Source organism: Melospiza melodia, chromosome 12 (assembly GCF_035770615.1).
Source record: "Melospiza melodia melodia isolate bMelMel2 chromosome 12, bMelMel2.pri, whole genome shotgun sequence".
NCBI classification, from domain to species: Eukaryota; Metazoa; Chordata; class Aves; order Passeriformes; family Passerellidae; genus Melospiza; species Melospiza melodia.
The window spans coordinates 7,440,694-7,461,290 of NC_086205.1; the positions used below are offsets into that span (position 1 = coordinate 7,440,694).

The following is a 20,597-nucleotide window of genomic DNA, read 5'->3' on the forward strand; positions in this document are numbered from 1 at the left end:
AGCCGCTCGGTCCGTGGCAGCCGAGCCCTGAAAGGCGTCTCCGAGTGGGGCGGGCATGGTGGAAGGGCTTACTCTCACGGGGAACGGAGGGGCGGGGCTGGGCCGGCTCCGTACAACACCATGGCGGCGCCCGTTTATCACATCATTCTTAGGTGTACGTGTCACAGGACCCGCCCGTCGGCGCTCTGCGCAAGGAGCCGAACGCTCACACTCCGCGCCGCCCTCTAGCCCCAACCTCAGCCCCTCCGCCTGCCCGCTGCCGCCCCGCGCTCCGCTTTGCCGCTCCGTACGGCAACATGGCAGCTCCCTGCCCGCGGCCACAGGCGCGTGGCGCCGTGCTGTGACGAGACCACCGACAGCCAATCAGCGCGGGGGCCGGCGGCGAGCGGCGCTCCCATTGGCCGGGAGAGGCGCGTCGCGCCAGCAGCCGCGCAGGGCCGCGCCGGGCGTGAGAGTCGGCGGCGGCCGCAGCCTCGGTGGGGCCGCCATGGACGCAGGTGGGTCCCGGGCGGGCCCTGCCCGCGGCGCGGCGGCCGCGCTTCCCCTCGGGGCTCCCCGGCCTGGCTCAGCCCGGCCCGGCGGCCGCTCGAGGCCCGCGGCTCCGCGGCGCGGCCTCCCCGGGCAAGGCGCCGCTTTCCGCCCTGGGCACGGCCCTGGGAGCCGCGGCCCTCCGGGACCGGCCGCCCCTCTGGTGGGGCGAAGGGGAAGGCGGCGGCTGCGGGGCCGCCGGGCGGCGAGTCCCCCTTGCCCTCCACAGCTCCACTGCTGCCGTCGTTCCTCGAAAGCTCGGAGCTCTGCCGGAGCCGGGTCGGGTCTGCCCGGGGGGAACCGGAGCGGGGACAGGGCTGGAGTCTCCCCCGTGCTTGAGGGGCAGGAGGGCAGCGTGGGGGTAAGAGAGGGACTTTGGAGCGGTGAGAAGGTGCCTCGGGGGTAAAAAGGCGACCCAGCCACGCATCACCCTCACAGAGGGCTCTAGCAAAGCTGCTGGTGGTAGAGATTTTGGTTTCGTGCGGGGTAAAGTAAAAATAAGTGTTCGCACTTGTGTTGGGACCCGCTTCCCTCCAGCCTGAGCGTAGTAGCGGCTCCCACCCCCTCGGCGGAGAGAAGTGTTGTTCCACAGCAACAAACGCTTCCCTGGGCTCCTCCTCCGCATGGCCAGCACGGTGTGCCGGGATCCCTGTCCCCTGTCCCTCCCCAGGGCTCTCCTGGCTTGGTTCGGCCTTTGTGCCGCTGTTGGTGTCACTGTGGTCCGGCTGAGAGCGTCCCCAATGTCACATGTGAGCCTGCACCCTGCTCCGGGAGATGTGTCTGCTTTCCCTTGGTGTGAAGGCAAAGGAAAACTTGGCTGTGGTGGGTGGTGGGGCTGGAGGAGAGGAGGAGGAGGAGAATCTCTGGGCTCAAGCCCCTCTGTGAGAATTCTCTGTGAGAATCTCTCAAGCCCCTCAAGGCTCAAGCACCTCTGTGTCCAGCCGTGCTCCTGAGATGGTCAGCGAGCTGACAGCAAAACTTGGAACTGTTTGCTTCAGGCCTTCAAGAAAGCACCACCCTTCAGCAGCCTGACTTTCCTCACTGTCTGTCTCCTAACTCCTTGTTGGTGCGCAGATAATCAGGATTTGTCTTGTTTGAAGGAGGTTGAAAATATTTAATCTTTCTTCTGCAAGGGGCATTGAGCTGTTTGGTGTTTTTCAGCAATGTGTTTTACTAAAGTGTTAAATTTACCTTCTCTTCTTGACTATCTCTGAAATGTTCCACATCCACTTGTGTTCCTCCTGTGCCTTGGGTGAGGTGCCTGTATCAGCTAAAGGAGAGATCATCCACCTCATTTCTGATCCTTAGTTGGATGTGAAAGGATTTGGGAAGGCATGAGAGCCTTTTCAGAGAAGGGAGAAGCCCCGGGAGCAGTTTGGGAAGGGAAGTGTGGCAGTGCCAGGCTTCAAAGCTCAGCTTCTCTCATTTTTTCTGAGGAGTTCTTCAGCATCAGGCTGCCCGTGGTGGTTGGTGCTGTGAAAATCACCTGCTGTGTTTCTGTTGGAGTCACCCGAGCCTGCACTTGTTGTTACTTGTTTCCCAGAGTTGATGCTGAAGCAGATGGCTCTGGCTGTGCTCCCTCAGGGGCTGTCACAGGCCTGGCCTCCAGCAGGTTTGCAAACTGGCAGCAGCACTCAGGGGCTGCTCCCGGCGCCCAGCTGTGCCTCTGGGTGTGCTCGATACAAGTTGGGACAATGTTTTTGTCCCCAGTGTGGCATTGTGCTGATTAAGGCTATGAGAAAGGAGGGGAAATGGGAAATGTCGCTTTCTACCCTAATCCTGTGTGTTTAGAGGTGATGGAGCACATTTCCTGTGAGGAAAGGCTGGAAAGCTGGGGGTGTTCACCTGGAGAGCAGAGGGCTCTGGGGAGACCTGAGAGCCTCTTCCAGGGCCTGAAGGGGCTCCAGGAGAGCTGGAGAGGGACTGGGGACAAAGGATGGAGTGACAGGACACAGGGAATGGCTTCCCACTGCCAAAGGGTTAGATGGGATATAGGGAAGGAGTTGTTCCCTGTGAGGGTGATGAGGCCCTGGGACAGTTGCCCACAGAAGCTGTGGCTGCCCCTGGATCCCTGGAATTGTTCCTGGACAGGGCTTGAAACACCCTGGTCTATTGGAAGGTGTCCCTGCCCATGGCAGGGGGTGGAATGAGATGAGCCTTGAGGTTCCTTCCAGCCCAAACCATCCTGGGATTCTGCTGTGGCATGTACAAAGCTCTGCCTTTCCTGCTGAGGCTTTCTGCAGATGCCATGGGGCAGCAATCCAGGCAGCCTCCCCTCACTCCCAGTGCGTGCAGGGCTCCTGGAAAGCAAGGCTGCCTTTCAGGGTGAGCTGTGCAGGGCTGACACTCTGCTTTTTAACTCTAAAACCTTGTGAAGTTGAGCTGCTGTGTTTGATGTGCAGAGACTGCACATCCTTCTCTGCAGAAACTGCTGCTCCACTGTCCTGGATGCTCAGAGGTCGGTAGTTAAAATAGACTGAGGGCTTTCTGAAGGTGAAGCTTTGGAGCACTGCCTGAGAAATGTGCTGATCTCACCCAGCTTCTGCAGCTCTGAGAGGAGCAGCTTCAAACAGGATTTCTGCTTGGTGAATTTCCAGATGGATTTCTCTTCTTCATCTCTGGCTGTAAGAAGAAGGAGAGAAAGGCTCCTGTGCAGTCTGTGATGTTCTTTGTGCCCTGCCTGAATTGTTTGGGTCCCACTGGCTGGAATTTAACCCATCTGGGCAATAGCACAATAGATGGACTTTGGAAAAGTGCTGGAGGCTTGTAAAGGAAGCACTCAGTGACCTCAGGCCTTGTGAGGAGTTTACTGCTCCCATTAGAATGTCCTTGATACTAACTGGGAGCAACCTCTTGGATTTTCATCCCTGTGAAGGAGAAACCTGAACTCCTGCATTTAGTATCTGTGCCTTTCTTTTCAAATATTTTCTCCCCAGATGCCACCACAAATGTCTGACCACCTCTTTGGGGTGCACAGCTGGACACACAGAGCCTTGTACAGAGCCAGATGTTGGGCTGCAAACCTGGGACTCTCCTCCCCAATGTGCTGTGTCATGACACACGTGCTGCATTCCCTGAACACAACGTGGCTGGTCCAGCTGGAAATCCCCCTTTATCTGCTGCCCCCTTCCTCTCTGAGCTTTGGTGGGAGGGCAAAGACTCCAGCAGCTCCTTTCCAGCTGCTGATCCTTGCTGTGAGGGGTCCAGTTGCAAATCCTGTCCTTGCAAAGTGTGCAGCTGCAGAGGTTGTGATATTTGAGCAGCTCAGGGAACGTTGCTGGGAAGGAGGAGGAGGGATTGTGGATAGCTGGATGTTCCTGTGTAGCATCCTTGTTTCACTCATTTTCTTCAGGCTATTTGAGACTCCTGACAGAGAATTGGATACTTGACAAACCACAGAATATTCCTTGGAGCTTCAAAACCTTCCTGAGAACATCAGTATTTATGTTAAAATCATGTCACTTACCTTTTCAAATCTGGACATTTGCAAGTTTGGGTAGTAAATGGGAAAGAAATCCTTCCTTTCCCTGCTGAAGTTTGTTAGAGGAGCAGACTGCAGCAGTAATTTGTTGGGACATTTCTGTGCAAGCAGAATTGTTTTGTTTAGCTTGCTGAGGAGTCCCATCGTGGGGTGGCAATGGGAACATGTGGCCTGTGCAATCCTAAAGGTACCTGAAGTTAATCTTAAGGACTAATTCACACAAAGAATGTGCTTTAAGTCTTGTGGGCTGGAATTAAGGCAGAATCTGATTCAAAATTTGATGTAGGAGCCTGTTGTTATTTCTGCTGCTGTGATTCCTGCTTGTTGGTCTTAGTGATGGTATCTGCTGGAGGGTTTTCTTGGACATTTGGAATTGGAATTCCAGGTCAGGGAGCCCACGTTAAAAGGCTGAGCTACTTCAGGAGGCCAAAATGTCTTTTGTAGCAGCAGGTTACTCTGGAGAAGCCAAAAATGTGTGCCCCATGGAGAGGGGTGGCTGTGCAGAGAACCAGGCTGACAGGAGCTTGTGGCTCCTTTGTCCTGCTTTAAACTCATCACATTACCACAGATTGCATTTGCTGTGAGAGATGTTTTCAGTCACTACTCTAACAGTCTGCCTTAGCTCTGCTTTGAATTTTAGAGGTGCTTTGTTACAGATTTGTCACCTTTAAAATCATGTGGGTCTTTTCCAGAATTCCCAGACTGCTTTCAAGTCCATGTTTCCAAACACAGATCTAGTGGAGCACAGCTCATCCAGCTCCTCTGGTTTTTCCTCCCTGTTGTTTGTACCCTGTGCACAGCAGCTGAATCCTGATCCAAGGGCAGCCTGGGCTGCTGGGTTCTTCTGTCATGGTCCTGGATTTTTAGGCACTGATGGATGCCAGGCTGTGAAGGAAATCAGTAAAAGAGACCAAAGTTGTGCCTCTCACCTTTGCATGAGCACATCTTCACAGCTCTGTGTTCCTCACTTTGTGGGGTGACACCTGTATAAGTTTCTGCTGGGTATTGTGCTTCTTGAACAAGATTTAGTTTCCCCCTTAATGTGATCTGTGTTTTGCATGTTCTTCCCTCAAAATCTGTGTTCTCTGCAAGAGGATTTGAGCCACTTTGCTGGATGGAAAAGAGGCCCTCAACATCAATGCTGTAGCTGATGGTGTGCATGATGCTGCCTGTTCTGGGGAATGGTGTAGCTGCCAGGTGAAGCTTTAGATGTTTTCTGCCCCAGGCAGAACCTGGAGCTGGCCCAACCTGGAAATCTTGCTGCTCTTCTGCCTGTGGAGCAGCCAGGAGCGAGCCAGGGCTGGGTCTGTGCCCCCCAGAGCTGAGTGCAGAGCCCTGGGACCATTCCTGCCAGCCCAGGGCCTTTGGGGGTGTCTGGGACTCCCTGGGCCACAGCAGCTCTGATTCTGCAGCTTTGTCTGGTTTTAAAAACAAAAGGAAAATCTATCAAATATCTGTGATTTCTCCTTTCCAGCTACGCTGACCTACGACACCCTCAGGTTTGAGTATGAAGACTTCCCTGAGACCAAAGAACCTGTTTGGATCCTTGGCAGGAAATACAGTGTTTTTACAGGTATTTTCTGTGCTCAGTGCAATGCTTTAAGGCTCCACAGGACTTTGTTAGTGTTGCACTTGGGTTTTAGCTGCCATGCTTCTGTCTGTCTGGCCATTTCCGTGGGCTCAGGAATATTTTTGTGCAGGAAGTTACCATGTGGGAGTTGTTGGGGCATGTCATGAGGGCAGCCAGGGGGCAGAAGGATGGTTTGCTGCTTCATAATTTGCCTCTGGCCCTGATGTCTTTGGGTTGATGGCAGCTATTTTGGGGGGCAAAGGAAATACTTTGTGCACAGCAGTACTGCCCTGTTCCTCAGGCAGCCTCTGGGTCTGCAGACTAAGGAGCAGAATCCCTTGGGAGGGTGGGTGGGTGGGATGTGGGTTTAGCAGTGTTGGTGCCCCCCTCATGTGTGTGCCTTTCCATGCTGAACACTTTGCAGAGAAGGAAGAAATCCTGCTGGATGTGACCTCTAGGCTTTGGTTCACCTACAGAAAGAACTTCCCTGCTATTGGTATGTACTCTGGGGGACTCTAAAATAAATGATTATAATCTGGATATCCCTAATAAAGCAGTCCCCACAAACATGACATCATTTCCATTCATGAGTGTGAAATCTGCTTCATCTAATTGATTAGACAGGCTTTTTGTTTATCTGATAATGAGAATTCCTCATCCCCTTGGGTAGGAGGGATAGAAGTGGTTTTTAAAGGGACATAAGGAGAAGTTTGGGAAGTCTGCTCTTTTTTTAGGCAACATGGGAGGATTTTTGTGCTTCATCACATCCTACATCAGTCTAGTGTGAAATATTTGCTGAATGATGGTCTTGAGTGGATTAAAATGATGAAGCCTGGAGAATGCTGCAGAAATTGCTGCCTTTGTGCATCTGCTCCAGGCTCTGTGTGGGGGTTTTGTTTGTCTAGGGGGAGTTTTGTGCCTGCAGTGTCTGTCACACACAGGAGCTGTAGTGACAGGGGAGTGTTTCCCAGTGAGCTCAAAGGAGGATGTCTGGGTTCCTTCAGATACTCTGCATGGCCTCTTCTGGGATTTGTGTTTGTGTGCTGGGTGCAAGGTGTGTCAGAGGAGATCTAAGAGCAGGTAAATGGGACTCCATGTCCCCCTTCTGTCCCTGTCATGCCCTGCAGTCAGTGGGAAAGGAACATGGCTCAGCTTTGGAAAAGAGACTTCCTCCTAACTGGTCCTTCTGGCTTGTGCTGTTCTTTCCCTGATGGGAAGCTCCCTGCCTCACAAGCTCTGAGACATCTTTGATGCAGTTTAATCCCTTTAAATTCATGTTTGTGCACCATAGTTAAACACATGTTTGAGAACAAAGGGTTAGCACATGTTTAACTGGCTCACAGACACAGTTTTGGTTTCCTTGTGAGTCATTAAAGGCTGTGGGGTGAACACAGACCCCATTTTCTGAGTCATTTCCCATTTACACCACAGATATGATCTGCAAGTCATATACAGTAAACCTTTTCCAGTATTTTTTCTCCCAGTCACCCCTGTTACTGTTCATCCCTTCCCTCTGTGCTAGCCCACTTAATTATTGTAAGGCTTAGGGAACTAATTACTCTAATGCTAATTTTGTGAAGCATTATCACTTTTGGAATTTGTACATGTTATGAATTACTGGTGAAATTATAGAATACAACTGGTGACCATTGAGAAGCTGATTAAATAGTCCTCCAGGTGATTTTTCTCCCTGTTTGGGACCAAAAGAAGAAAGCAGCATTACAAAGACTTGCAGAAGCTGTGCCCAGGCACAGATTACCTGCTGTGATCACACTGAACATTTGATCTCTGTTATTTGTACTAACAGCCAGAGCTGCAATGGAGGAGCAGCAGTTTCATTTGGAAGATCTGTCAGGGAAATGCTTTCAGCCTTGTCTCCTTTGTCTTAGATTTTCCAGCACAAGCTTGTCTTAAATTTTCCAGGTTTCTCCTACAATATGTAGGATGTGTATTTTTTCACTGCTTGGGTAGGGGTTTTTTTGGCTGGTGCCTTGGTTTTTTTGGCCTGACTACATTGTTCACTTCAGAATTTTATTTGTAGCCACTTCTGAAGTGGGAATTCCCTGGGACTGGTTTGTTCTGCAGGGTGAGTTGCCTTCTCATGATGAGGATTGCAAGAGTCATCTTTAACGAACACCTTCATGTAGGAATGTCAGAACTGGGCTGAGAGTCTGCAGCCAGGATCAAGGGCTGTTGTTCTCCTGAGAAATTCAGCTCTCCCTTGGGCTGTTTAGATTTCCCTTGGGATTTTTTCCCTTTTCAGATAGTGTTAGAGGAGTTTATTTATTTGTTTTTAAGGGATGCCACTAAGTTACTCATCGATAATCACATTTTTGGTTCTCAGCCTTGGCTGTGTGAGCTAAGCTAGCCCTCATTCCCTGCCTCATCTCTTGGTGAGCCTGCTGCCCATTCATTTTCCTCCCTCTTGGCTCTGTCTCACCACTCACCCCCTGTTTATTTTCTGTCCTTGTCTGCAGGAGGAACAGGTCCCACCTCTGACACAGGCTGGGGCTGCATGCTGCGCTGTGGCCAGATGATCTTTGCTCAGGCCTTGGTCTGCAGGCATTTGGGAAGAGGTAAAGCAGTGCACAGCCCACACTGACCTCCAGGGCCATGTGCTCCCAGGAGTGCAGCACTTGGAAGAACAGAGATAACAAAGACACAGCTGGGAATTGCTGAGGCTTCTGTAACTTTTTTTTCTCTGAAATTCAGGGCTGCTAAGAGAATAGTCTACTTGGAACTCTCTAGGGATATTTATATTTTCTGATTTTATGTTTGTTTATTTGCTTTTCTGTGGGTGATGGGATCTTACCCCAGCTGTAAGAATGTTTTCTGTTATTTTAAAATTAGCCCTTTACTGTTGGGAATGCCTCAGATGCTTAGTAATAATATGACAATGTGAAAATTGAGTTGGTCAATACACAGGAAGAGAATTGCAGCTTGCAGCCTCTGGTTGCTAATAAGTACCATGTTTATTTCATATATCCCTTGTCTGTCCTAGACTGGAGGTGGATAAAAGGGAAGAGGCAGATGGATAATTACTTCAACGTTCTTAATGCCTTCATTGACAAAAAAGACAGCTACTACTCCATTCATCAGATAGGTAAGAAGAGAGAAATGCTCAGATGTAGCAAATGGGCTAAGGAAGGCTCTCACCTTGATACAAACTTCCCTGAAAATCAGAGAAGCAGCCTGATCCAGTGTTTCCTGTGGGGTGGACAGAGCTCAGGTCATAGGGGTGGTCTGGTGATCAAAGCTTCTTCTGATGCAACACTGCCCTGGAACTTCTGTGCTGCTGCACTTTAGAGAAAGGGTTTGCTCTGCAGTCCTTCAGGATGTCTCCTTCTCACCCCCACAAAACACTAAATACTGCTGATTCAATAAAGTTTCCAAGTGAGAACTCTTCCCTATTAAATACAAGCCTGATTAGGAGGGGATGCAGTGTGGGTGAAGTTATTGACTGTGTTATTCTGGTTTTTTGTTGTGCTGCAGCCCAGATGGGAGTCGGGGAGGGCAAATCCATAGGCCAGTGGTACGGCCCCAACACGGTGGCACAGGTGCTCAAGTAAGTGCTGCCCTTTCCTTTTCTCTGTCACATCAGGGGCTGTTGGTGTTTGGCACCTTCTGCCTTTAATGACACCCTCCCTCCTCTCACATCCTCCCCTCACATCAGTAGATGAGCAGGCAGCTCCTTGGAATAGGCTGGAGTTGCCTAACAGCAGCTTTCCCATGTCAAAGCACATTTCACACCTAACTGATAACACCAGTCTCTCCTAATCCAGTTTCTCCACTCTGATACACCACCATCTCTGCCTTGTAGTTGTATTAATCCTTCATTACTTACCTGTTTTTAATTTTCCTCTAGAAAACTTGCAACTTTTGATACGTGGAGTTCCCTGGCAGTGCACATAGCCATGGACAACACAGTGGTGATGGAAGAAATCCGTAAGTGTCACCCAGAGCTGGAGTGTGGTTGGTATATCCTGGGCAGCAAGAGCCCAGAAAAGAGCTGGAGAGCACAGCAAGCATGAAGTACATGTTCTGTCTTTGAGAAATTGTTCTCTGTGAGGGTGCTGAGGCCCTGACAAAGTTGCCCAGAGAAGCTGTGGCTGCCTCGTCCCTGGAAGTGTCCAAGGCCAGGTTGGATGGGGCTTAGACTTCCCTGGGAGATAGTGGAAGGTGTTTGTGCCTGGATGAGCTTTAAGGTCCCTTCATTGTGAAACCTGTGTCCAGAAGTGCTAAAACAAGGTGAGAATTGCTGTTTTAGGGCAAGGAAGGGCCTTGTTTGACTTCCATTTAATCTGGTGATGCCTCTGGATCTGGAGAGGAGGTTTGCTGACCTTCAGACAGCCTATGGGAGCTGCTTGGTAGGCAGTGTCAGACTTGTTTATGGCCACAGGGAGCAAGCAGTAAATGGCTCTCACATAATTGGTAGGGGGGTTTCTGCTATTGGACAGAGTAAGAAAGCCAGAACAGATCTGAAGAAGAAAAGGGCCAAAATTGGCAAGGGGAGAGAATAAGAAGGGAATCCACCAATCTCATCATTTTAAGGAATATTCACTGGTGGTTTCTTCTTTTTTGCTTCTTTGCTATTTGGACATCCTGCCCCCAGGTTGGCTCTGGAGGCTGGAGCAGCTCTTCTTGCCCATCCTGAGCCTGCCTGCAGCACTGCAGTAACCAAAGCTACAAAGCTGAGCTCCTGCACTGCTGGTTGCTGCAGCCCTGCACGGTCCTGGCCTCAGCAGCCTTCCCATGCCTTGCTCCAGGCTAATTCCTGAGGCAGTGAGCCCACCCAGCACAAACCTTGCAGTGTTTCTGCCAGGGCAGGGCTCAAACAGCTGGGGTAGGTTACAGCTGAGATGGTGGCAGGCACCATTTAGGCTGGCTTGGCTGCCACAGGCCAGGATCAATAATAGCCAGGCAATTTTTGCCTGGAGTGCAGGACAGTCCCTTTGTAAAGTCACATCTCTTGTCAGGTAGGCTCAGTTGGGCCTCAGCCTTCAGTCTAACCTTAGCTGAAGGCATATGCTCATACCCTTGGCTTAAACAAAGGCTAGTTTTAAAACAGAAATTGGATTTTATTTCATCTTCAGCCTGCAAATATCACTTCTAGAGCTGAAGCATGCTGGCTGCAAGGCTCAGGTGTGCTGCAGGCTCTGGCTGCTCAGCACTGATGCTGCTTCCAGTGACATATCCATACAACTTGTCATGGGCAGGGGTGTGTGTGCTTGTTTTGCTCAAAAATGGATCATAATGTACCTGCTCAGGACCTGAAAGTCACTGTGAGAGTGGTTCTGATGTGTTACATATCTGTAGGTTTGTGTTTGATACCTTGTGCCCCAAACATTGTGGATAAAAGTAGTGTTGTTTCATACATCTGTTCATTCTGTCACTGATAGGGTTCAGTCAAAGGTTCACAGGAAATGCCTTTTGTTACAGCAGTGAAGAAACATAAATCTTTATCCATGAGAAAGGGCATCTCAGCTAGACCTGAGAGGGAGGAGAATCACAAAGGTGGTGAAAATCCAAGGCAGCTGAATCCACCTGCCAGCAGGAGAGGTGTCATGTCAGATCTGCTGGAATATGTTTGCAGTAAATGATTTGGATCCAGCTGGGAAGCTTTAGGTAGGTTCTGCTTTGCTGTGGGACACAGAACTGCAAAGCCTGCCAGATAGCAAGGTGAATTTAGCCTGTGCCAAGCTCTCTGCTGCTTAAACTGCAGGTAAATATGTTCATCCACACTGCAGGATTGCCAGATGAGGAAACCTGCAGTGACACCCCATTCAGCAGCAGCCCTGGCTTGGCAGCTGATTTCACATCATCTGGACAGGCAGGCTACTGCAACAAGTAACCTGATTTAGCAGGAGAAATGGCTACAAATAATGGCTTTGAGTTTCCTCAGAACCTCTGGTAACCATGTCTGTGCATCAGATGCACACATACACCTTCTCCCTGAGGAACTGCAAACATCTGTGTAGGTTGTCTCTCCTCCTGAGGTTTTAGATCAAAGTCCTATTTCTTCTAAATTTGGGCATAATATTGTCCTCATTCAGCTGGGTTTGAAGGTGTCAGTAGTGAGCAAATAGCCTGAACTGACAAGTGGCTGGTGATTAAGGTGTTTGTTTACATCACATCCTACCTGCTAGAGTGTCCTGGCATTCAGGTTAAGCTGGGAATAAATTAAATGAGCCTCTGGCATTCTGTCCAGCTGCCTTGGCTTCATGATTCTTTAATCATGCTGTGGGTTTCTTTGGGGTTTGGGTTGGGTTTGTTTGGTTTTTTTTTTTTTTCCACACACCCAGCAAGTAATTAAATTGGCCAGTGAGACAGGTAGGCTTGGAGTTGTTTCTGGACCAGAATTTACATAAGCTGGGTGCATTACAGCCTGGCTGTGTGTCTGCCAAGCCTTTAGGATGAGGATGCAGAGTGCTTATGCCATGTGTATGCCCTGAGGAGTTCTGCTGCCCCATATCTTAGAGGCAGAGCTCATGCTGAAAATGCACAGTTTAATGACCATACTGCTTTAGGTCTGTAGAGTAGCTTGTGAATGATCTCCAAGAAAATTTATGAAGTTTTTTGTGACCTTTAGGAAGATTATAACTACTCTAGACAAATACCATGTTTGTATCTTGCTGCAGCACTTAACAGGTGAGTATTTCCTGTGTTAACTCATAATGCTGTCCTGACACAGTCCATTCATGAACTCCTCTGGAGTTGAACACTCCAGAACTTTCCTCTTTCTGCCTACAAGCTTTGTGAATTCAGGACAGTTGTCTGACCTGCTAATCAACCCCTCCAGCTTTGTTGGCACAGGTGGTTGCTCAGAAGAATTTGCATTCTGGAAGAATTTGCATTTTTGCTGCCCAGCAGTTGGTAGCTGTGAGTACAAGCTGCTGAGGCTTGGTGTGAGCTCAGCACACATCACACAGCCCCAGCACTCAACCTCTTCAAGCTCCTCTTGGGTTTAAATGCTGTAGGTTTCTGGTAAAGAGCAGTTATTGATCAGAGGGATGGCTGAAGGTCTGGGAGCAGTCCTGATGCTTTGTGCTGCTGTTCCCTTCCCCCAGGGAGGCTGTGCCAGTCCAATGTGCCATGTGCTGGAGCTGCAGCATGCCCTGCCCTGGAGTCAGATGTGCTCTACAATGGGTGCCCAGAGGACCTGGGGCTCAGAGGGAGGCTCCCCCTGTGGAAACCGCTGGTGCTGCTGATACCTCTCCGCCTCGGGCTCACAGAGATCAATGAAGCCTACATTGAAACACTAAAGGTAGGGAATTTGGAGCTCAATTCCTGCTGGGGGGATGCTAAAGGATCCTGTTATGAATTAAGTAATTGCTCAGAAGTTATTGCAAAAGAAAAATGTGTTTAGAGACAGTCCTTGTCAGAGGTCAGGATATGGGTTCTTGCAAGCTGTAGTCAGGAAAATGGGAGGGCTTGAGGGGTTGGGCCTTTTCTGGTTGGGTTGGGTTTTTTTTGCTTTTGAGGATCTTACTTCACAGCTTAGCTCTCAGCCTCTCTTTGTGTGCAGATGGTCCCAACCTGCTGAAGCCTTTGTTCAGCACAGCTATACCCTGAGTGTTAATTAACAGTGTTGCACACTCCCCTTGGCTCAGATGCTGAAGTTTGTGCTACAGACTGAGGCTAAGAGCTGTCAGGTGGATGCAGGTTGGAGTATTGAGAAGCTGCAGAATTTAGGGTGTACACAAAACAGGGAGCACAATGCTAGCAAGCTCTGAGCTTGGGTGAGAGACCTCCAGATTCAGATTTGTGGGAAGTTACTTCCCTTAACTCAGTAGATCAGGCTTGGCTGCTCCAGGTGGATAAAGAACTTAAACTGTTTCCTGAATTCTCTCCTGAGAGCACTGTTGCAACCTGATGACAGCTTCAGGGATCTTGCCACTGATTGCAGCAGAGCCAAGTCCTAGAGTAGTGCAGCTTCTTTCACTTGGTCCACCTGTCTACTCCTGTCAGCAGTTTAAAGTGTTTTTGAGCTGCTTCCACATTCCTAGAAAGCCCTGTGTGGAGTTTTCTCCAGAAATGGCTGGTCTTGCTGCTAGAGTTGCTGATTTTCCATGTCCCTGTCCATCTTTCCCACTGCATTTTTGGATGTTTGCCTTTGTTGCCACCTGCTGTTTCATTGTCTGTCAGCTGTGTGTTTTCTGTGTTGCTTTTCCAGCACTGCTTCATGATGCCCCAGTCCCTGGGAGTGATCGGAGGGAAGCCAAACAGTGCTCACTACTTCATTGGCTATGTAGGTGAGTGCCCAGAGACCTGCAAAGGCTGTCCAAAGAATCTCCCCCTGGCTAAAAAATGCTTGTGGGGTGGCACACACTCCTGCTTAGCCTGTGGTGCATGCTGCTGGAAGTGTGGGAGGCTGCTGTGGGCTGAGTGATGTAGATTTGAGCAGTGGCCATAAATTTCCACTGCATAAATATGGTCTGTGGAGTGCATAGAGCCTGCTTCCTGCATTCAGAGCTGACCTCCCTCTGCAGCTTGGCTGGATTTAACTGTTCTTTAGGTGTTCCTCAAACCCTACAAACTCCTGTTACTCTCCTCCTTCTCTCTGGTTTCCTGTCTGCCAGAGAGCTCATGTTATTTGTGCTTTAGATTCCTGGGGTCTATTTGAGCTCACCCAGAAAAGGATGAGCAGGAATACCCCAAATAGTGCCAGTGTCACAGTGGAGTGGCCACTGTGGTTGTGCTGGCAGCTGTGCCTGGCTGAGAAGCATTTGGTGAAATGGCTGGAAGGCGTCCACGGAATGTGAATTCCCCTGTGTGATTATGAGAGCTGGCTCTGCCGTTGCTCTTCCTCCTCCTTGCATCAGCTCTCCTCAGCCTGTGGCATGCTGTTGATGTGTCCTTGCCTTGGTGGCAGGTGAGGAGCTCATTTACCTGGACCCCCACACCACGCAGCCGGCGGTGGAGCCCGGCGACAGCGGCTGCCTCCCCGACGAGAGCTTCCACTGCCAGCACCCCCCGTGCAGGATGAGCATCGCCGAGCTCGACCCCTCCATCGCCGTGGTGGGTCCTGCAGCCCCTGGGCTGGGCCCTCTGGGCTGCTCTGCTCTGGGTTTTGGTGACTCTGGTAAAGCAGCTCCTCACAGACAGGGGCTTGTGTCAGGGAAGTCCCATTGTGGTCACCCGTTGTTGCGGTGTTGGTGTGAGGGTCCCCAGGGTGAGGCGAGAGATGAGAATTGACTCCAAGTTCTTAGAGGACTGATTTCTTATCTAAGATATTATTTAAGATATTCTATTGTTTAAGATATTCTATTGTTTAAGATATTCTATTGTTTAAGATATTCTATTGTTTAAGAAATTCTATTATTTAAGAAATTCTATTGTTTAAGAAATTCTATTATTTAAGAAATTCTATTCTATTAAAAGAAAACTATATACTAAAACTATACTAAAGAAAGAGAGACATCAGAAGGCTAGACAAGAATGATAATAAAAACCTGTGACAGACTCAGAGTCCGACACAGCCGGACTGGGTTGCTTATTAAGTTAAAACAATTCACATGGAACCAATCCAAGGTGCCTCTGTTGGTAAGCCACCTCCAAACTACGTTCCAAGCAAGCAGATAATTATTGTTTACATTTCTTTTCTGAGGCTTCTCAGCTTCTCAGGAGAAAAATCCTGGTAAAGGGATTTTTCATAAAATTTGACAGTGGCATCCCCCTTGCATGGCAGTTAAATACCATTCCTCGTGGAGCAGTGTCATTCTCTGGGGTTTAGTCTGGACTTTGATTCCAGCCTTTTGAAGGGCAGATCTGATTCCATTCCTGGATCCATATGATGAGGCACCATGGCTTGTTTTCTGTTGAACCAGAGATGCCTTTCCTTTGTTCCCCCTGGTTTTCCTTCTGCAGTAATGAAAATACTGATGATTCCAGCCCTTGGAGAATCACTCACATCAAGCCTTTGTGGACTGTTCAGTTTAACAGGGCAGTGTGAGGCACATTTTTAAAGCAAGGCTGTCAGGAGTAGTAACTGCTCCCAATCCCGATCATGGTCCTTGGTGTTGACACAGGGCCTTAAGTCTGAGATGATCAATCTAAAATATAAAAAGATAAAGTCTTTTTCTTCTTTTTTTTTTTTTTTTCAGGGCTTTTTCTGCAACACAGAGGCAGACTTTAATGACTGGTGCCAGCAAATCAAAAAGGTTTGTGTTAATAGATCTGGTCAGGCATTGGAACAGGCTGCCCAGGGAAGTGGTGGAGTCCCCATCCCAGGAAGTGTTCAAAAGGCCTGTGGATGTGGCACTTGGGGACATGGTTTAGTGGTGACATTGGCAGTGATGAGGGAATGGTTGATCTCCCTCTCTCTGATTCTCTGTCCCTGGGAAAGGAATATCAGGTATTGTTTTGTTTCCAACCACTGCATAGAGACCATGTTCTCTGTAGCATGACCCCATTTTAAGCATACTAAAAAAGTTTATTAAACTACCTAAAGGAGCATAGCTCTGAAATCCTGTTAATGATGTGGTTCAAAAGCTAGAGTGAGGTGCCCAGAGATGATTGTTAGCCCAGCAGTGCAGAGCTGTGGTGCTCATGGCTGTGCTGTGTCTCCACAGCTGTCCCTGGTCAGAGGAGCGCTGCCCATGTTCGAGCTGGTGGAACGCCAGCCCTCCCACTTCTCCAACCCCGACGTCCTGAATCTCACACCAGGTGAGGCCACCAGGGAGGGACAGCTGGGGGTGAGCCCCTCCCTCTGGCTGTCTGCAGATCATGTGGAATTACATTATGACTGCTGGGATGTTCCTGTTCCCACTGGAATTTAACCTGGAGTCAGTTGGTGTCGTTCTTCAGCTTTCAGCTAGAGGTTTGCAGATCCCACAGTGTCTCAGGATGGGAATTATTCTAAAAATAATTCACTGAGCAGAAGAACAAACAAGCTCACAGGCTGTCATGGCAGTGTGACTCTGTGGTTTCTGAGGAGATGTTTGGAGGAATCAAAAGTGTCCAGTGAAAAGGCTGAAAACTGAGTTTGTGGGTAATGAAAATGCTCCAAGACAGGGCTGGTCACACTCAGTTCCAGCATAAGGCACTCCCTCCTTCTTGGCATTACCATTACCAGTGGGAAAAAGGACACGTGCTGAGCCCTAACCTTGCCTGTCAGGCTCTGCTTATCACATTAATGACATGAGCAAACATTGCAGGAGATAAAGCCATTGGCTGCTTCTGCCAAAAGCAGTGAGTGTGTGGGCAAGCCTATCCTGTCACCAGGCATGGAGAGGCCTCCTGGCAACCTGCACTTCTGCTCTCTCTCTCTTTCTCTCTCTTTCTCTTCCCTCCTTCCTTAAAAGCCTTCATTATCACACTGTCCTTGGTTGTTAAGCATGCTCCATTCCCTTAAACTGCCAATTGATCCTTGCCTGTCTTAAATTGTCCCTAATGTCTTTCCTACTCTTAAAAATGTTTTTTAATGGACTGCTTGTCCTTCTTCCTCTTCCCTGGCTTGCAGAGCCTCTCCCATCTGCCAAGGCCATTTTTTTCTATTAGTCCTGTCTCTCACTAGAAGGAGTAATTGAACTTTGAGCTCCTTTTAGGGCCTAAAGGGGTTCCAGGAAAGCTGTAGAGGACTTCACACAGTGACAGGACAAGTGGGAATGGTTTCCCACTGCCAGAGGGTAGGCTTAGATGGGATATTGGGAAGGAATTCCTCCCTGTGAGGATGGTGAGGCCATGGGACAGGTTGCTCAGAGAAGCTGTGGCTGCCCCTGGATCCGTAGAAGTGTCAAAGACCAGGCTGGACAGGCTCTGGAGCAACCTGGTATGGTGGAAAGTGTCCTTGCCCATGGCAGGGGGCAGGACTGGATGATCTTTAGGTCCCCTCCAACCCAAACCATTCTGGGATTCTGTAACTGTCCAGCCTGAACTAAGAAAGGTTTCTCCTTCCCCCTGTGCTAAAGTTGCTTTAAGTGTGAGCTCCTTCTTCACCATATACTTGGAAGATGGAGAGGTGGGATCAACTGACATTACCTTTCCTCACAAAGTGAACTGTGCTAATTGCTTTTAGGAGAGTGCACGTTGTAATTACATATCCTAACAGTTGCACCAAAACCAACTATAGCAGAAACGATTCCCTAACACATAGGGGTAAATGTATCTCTTAACTGGGACAGAAATCTTCATAGGTATTAGTCCAGACCTGGCAAGTGCTCCTGTTCTGAGCCTCTTGAGGCAGAACAGTCTCCTGCTAATGCAGAGCTGGGGCACAGGAAGGCTGTACAAAACAGTGGCAGCAGAAATGTGTTTGGATCTGTGAAAGATGCCGTGCTTCTGTGCTCCATGTAATTCTCTCCAGAGCATTTTCCATACCACTGACACATTCTTATCCTCCTCAGAGCCCTCACTAGGGTTTGTCACTGAGTTTTAGACCTTGTAGGCCCTTGGCACTCAAACTGTGATGCCCTCCAGTTGCTGGTCTCACTGCCAGTCACAGCATCCCACTGAGGCAGCACTTTCTGCTTCTTCTTCTTCTTCTTCCAGACTCCTCTGATGCCGACAGATTGGAAAGGTTCTTTGACTCGGAAGATGAAGACTTTGAAATCCTGTCCCTTTGAAAACAAATAGGAAACTGACTCTGCAAATTTGTGTATGTGTGGGGAGAAGGGGGGAGGGAAGCTCCTTCGAGAGCCTGGGGCTACCGGTTTTCATAGGCGCTTGCTGCCATCCCTGCCTCCCGTCCATGCCGGCATTCCGTGCAGCCTCGGAGCGGTGTCTGCAGTGGGATGAAGAACCCAGAGGGTGTTCCAGCCTTTCTGGCTGCAGTTGCAATGGCTCAGCAGCAAACAGCTGCTGCAAGTGGATGCAGTGGTGCTTAGGAGCTCCAAGCCTATCTGTTACAGCAGCAGGTCAGCCGGGCCTTCCGCGGGAGGCGCGGAAATCGTTAGAGCGCTGAATCCTCCCATGGGGACTCCCCTCTGAAGCTTTAGTAGAGCCCACCCGTCATTTAGCAGGAGAAAGGTCCAGTTAATGCCTTTAGCAGCTTCCCTTCTCACTGGCCAGCCTGGACTGCAGCTCACAGTGCCAGGAACAGCAGCCACGTCCCACAGACAGCTGTGAAGCCTCCGGAGTGCAGGTCCCTACGGTACAAACTCCTGTTCATGCTCTGCAGGACACTCAGCACTACCTCTCCTGTCCACAGCCTGTAGAAAGGGGATTGAGGGAACTTCCAAGTGACTGAGAATTCAATAAGTGAAGTGTTGGAGCAGTGCTGTGCTGTTGGAGAGCATCTCAATCCCAGTTTAAGTAACAGAAGGAATGGAAGAGTAGAAAATGTGTGTGTTGCTCAGTGAGTCAGTCCATGTGCTTCTACAATGGAATAGTCTCTACTGCAAGTACCTTCAGGAAAGCTGCTTTGAACAGAAAACTGAATTCCACAGCCCTGGAAAAAAGAGCTGGGAGAGCTGAAACAAGGCAGCAGAGCTCTGCCAGGCATGTTCCAGACTTCTGCCTGCCCACCAGTGTGCTGGCATGGTGACTAGGGAGTGATGTCCTGTCAGAAACCCAAGCTGTAAAACCTCTTGAGGTGCCCTGGGTGGGTTGGTCAGCACTTCCTGCAGCTCCTCCTGTCAGACATTCCCTTTCCAAAGCAGAAGAGGTACCTGAAGGTCGAGTAGGTTTCTGAGCTGTGTTGCTGCCTTGCCTCTGCCAGCTCCCCTCCCTGTGGAGTGTGCCCAGAGGTGCTGTAGGAGCTAACCTGGAGAAACCCCTGTCAGGTGACCATCCCAGGAACGGCAGAGTGCCTTGAAAAGGTCCAAATGTACTGGAAATTGTAGCTACTTTAAGCTGGTAGCTCTGCCTGGGGCCCTTCTCCACAGAGAGAAGGGTGAACGGTGGAGGAGAGCTGTCTCCATGCACACTGCTAGGGAAGTGCTGCCATGGTTTCCTCGGTGTGTGCTGCACACTTCAACCCTGTTTACAAGGCTTTGGTTTGTGCATTCAGGTTTGGAACCTGTCAGATAATGGTGGTGTGCCCATGGGTGGTGCCACCAGGCTAGAAATGTCCTGTTTCCCCTGTGACTGACCTACTGATGCTCTAACTGTCCCTGTGATACCCGAAAGCAGAGGTTTGAACTGGGAACCACAATGCTTCTGTCACTAAATTATTATTTGCTGCTTTCTGCCTGCTTCTCCTCTTCTCTCTTGTAGCCAGGGGAAGAGGCAGCAGAGGAAGTGGGGCTGTGCTCCATTCATCTGCTTTCAATTTCTATCTGAATAAACAGATGTAAAATCTTTGCCTGTCCTGTTGTCCTTGCACACGTTGAAGGCAGTGGTGGGTGGTATGGAGTACACCAGGAGAGCCCAGTGTGTAAAGGGCTCCAGGGGAGCTGGAGAAGGACTTTGGACAAGGGGGAATGGCTTCCCACTGCAGGCTTAGGTGGGATACTGGGAATGAATTGTTCACTCAGAGGGTGGGCAGGCCCTGGCACAGGTTGCCCGGAGCAGCTCTGGCTGCCCCATCCCTGAAGTGTCCAAGGCCAGCTTGGACAGAGCTTGAAGCAGCCTGGGATAGTGGAAGGTGTCCCTGACCATGGAAAAAGATGATCCTTAAGATCCCTTTCCAGCCCCAATCAGTCTGTGATTCTACTGTTAATTCACATTCATGGTTGTATGTTTTAAGGACAGCTCTGCCAGACAAGATTTTACCTGAGTGTTCACACAACCCCAATGACAGAGCTAAGCTCAGCTCCCTTAGATCTTTAACAGGCATTTCTGGCTGTTCAGTGTTGCCTTGTCCCAGTGTTACTGTCAGGGCCTGATGCAGCATTGCAGGGCTCACCTCCTTCACCAGGAGTGAGGGGAAGCTGTTGCCATTATAGCTGATACTTGTACTAGCAATGTTTTAAATATTTAGCTTCCTCTTCCTGCTCCTGAATCAATCTGCCTCTCTCTGAGTTAGAGAGGGTTTAGTCTGTGGAGATCAGAGCAGTCCACCCTGCTGGAAGGTGAGTCAAACATTCAGCAGAGAGATCTGAACTCCCCTGGCCATGCCCATCCCTCAGTGTCCTTTGG

At 49.7% G+C, this 20,597-nt stretch overlaps 1 protein-coding gene across 1 annotated transcript; it reads left to right on the plus strand.

The window, feature by feature from the left end:
* Positions 1-432: 432 nt before the first annotated feature.
* On the plus strand, positions 433-19,819 carry ATG4B (autophagy related 4B cysteine peptidase). The gene is made up of 13 exons (XM_063166618.1): positions 433-497; positions 5,484-5,582; positions 6,004-6,075; positions 8,057-8,155; positions 8,581-8,682; positions 9,072-9,144; positions 9,445-9,524; positions 12,647-12,843; positions 13,753-13,831; positions 14,452-14,597; positions 15,683-15,739; positions 16,151-16,244; positions 18,069-19,819. Exons 1-13 carry the CDS (start codon positions 488-490, stop codon positions 18,140-18,142), a joined length of 1,182 nt encoding a protein of 393 aa, XP_063022688.1. The 5' UTR covers positions 433-487; the 3' UTR covers positions 18,143-19,819.
* Positions 19,820-20,597: the final 778 nt, after the last annotated feature.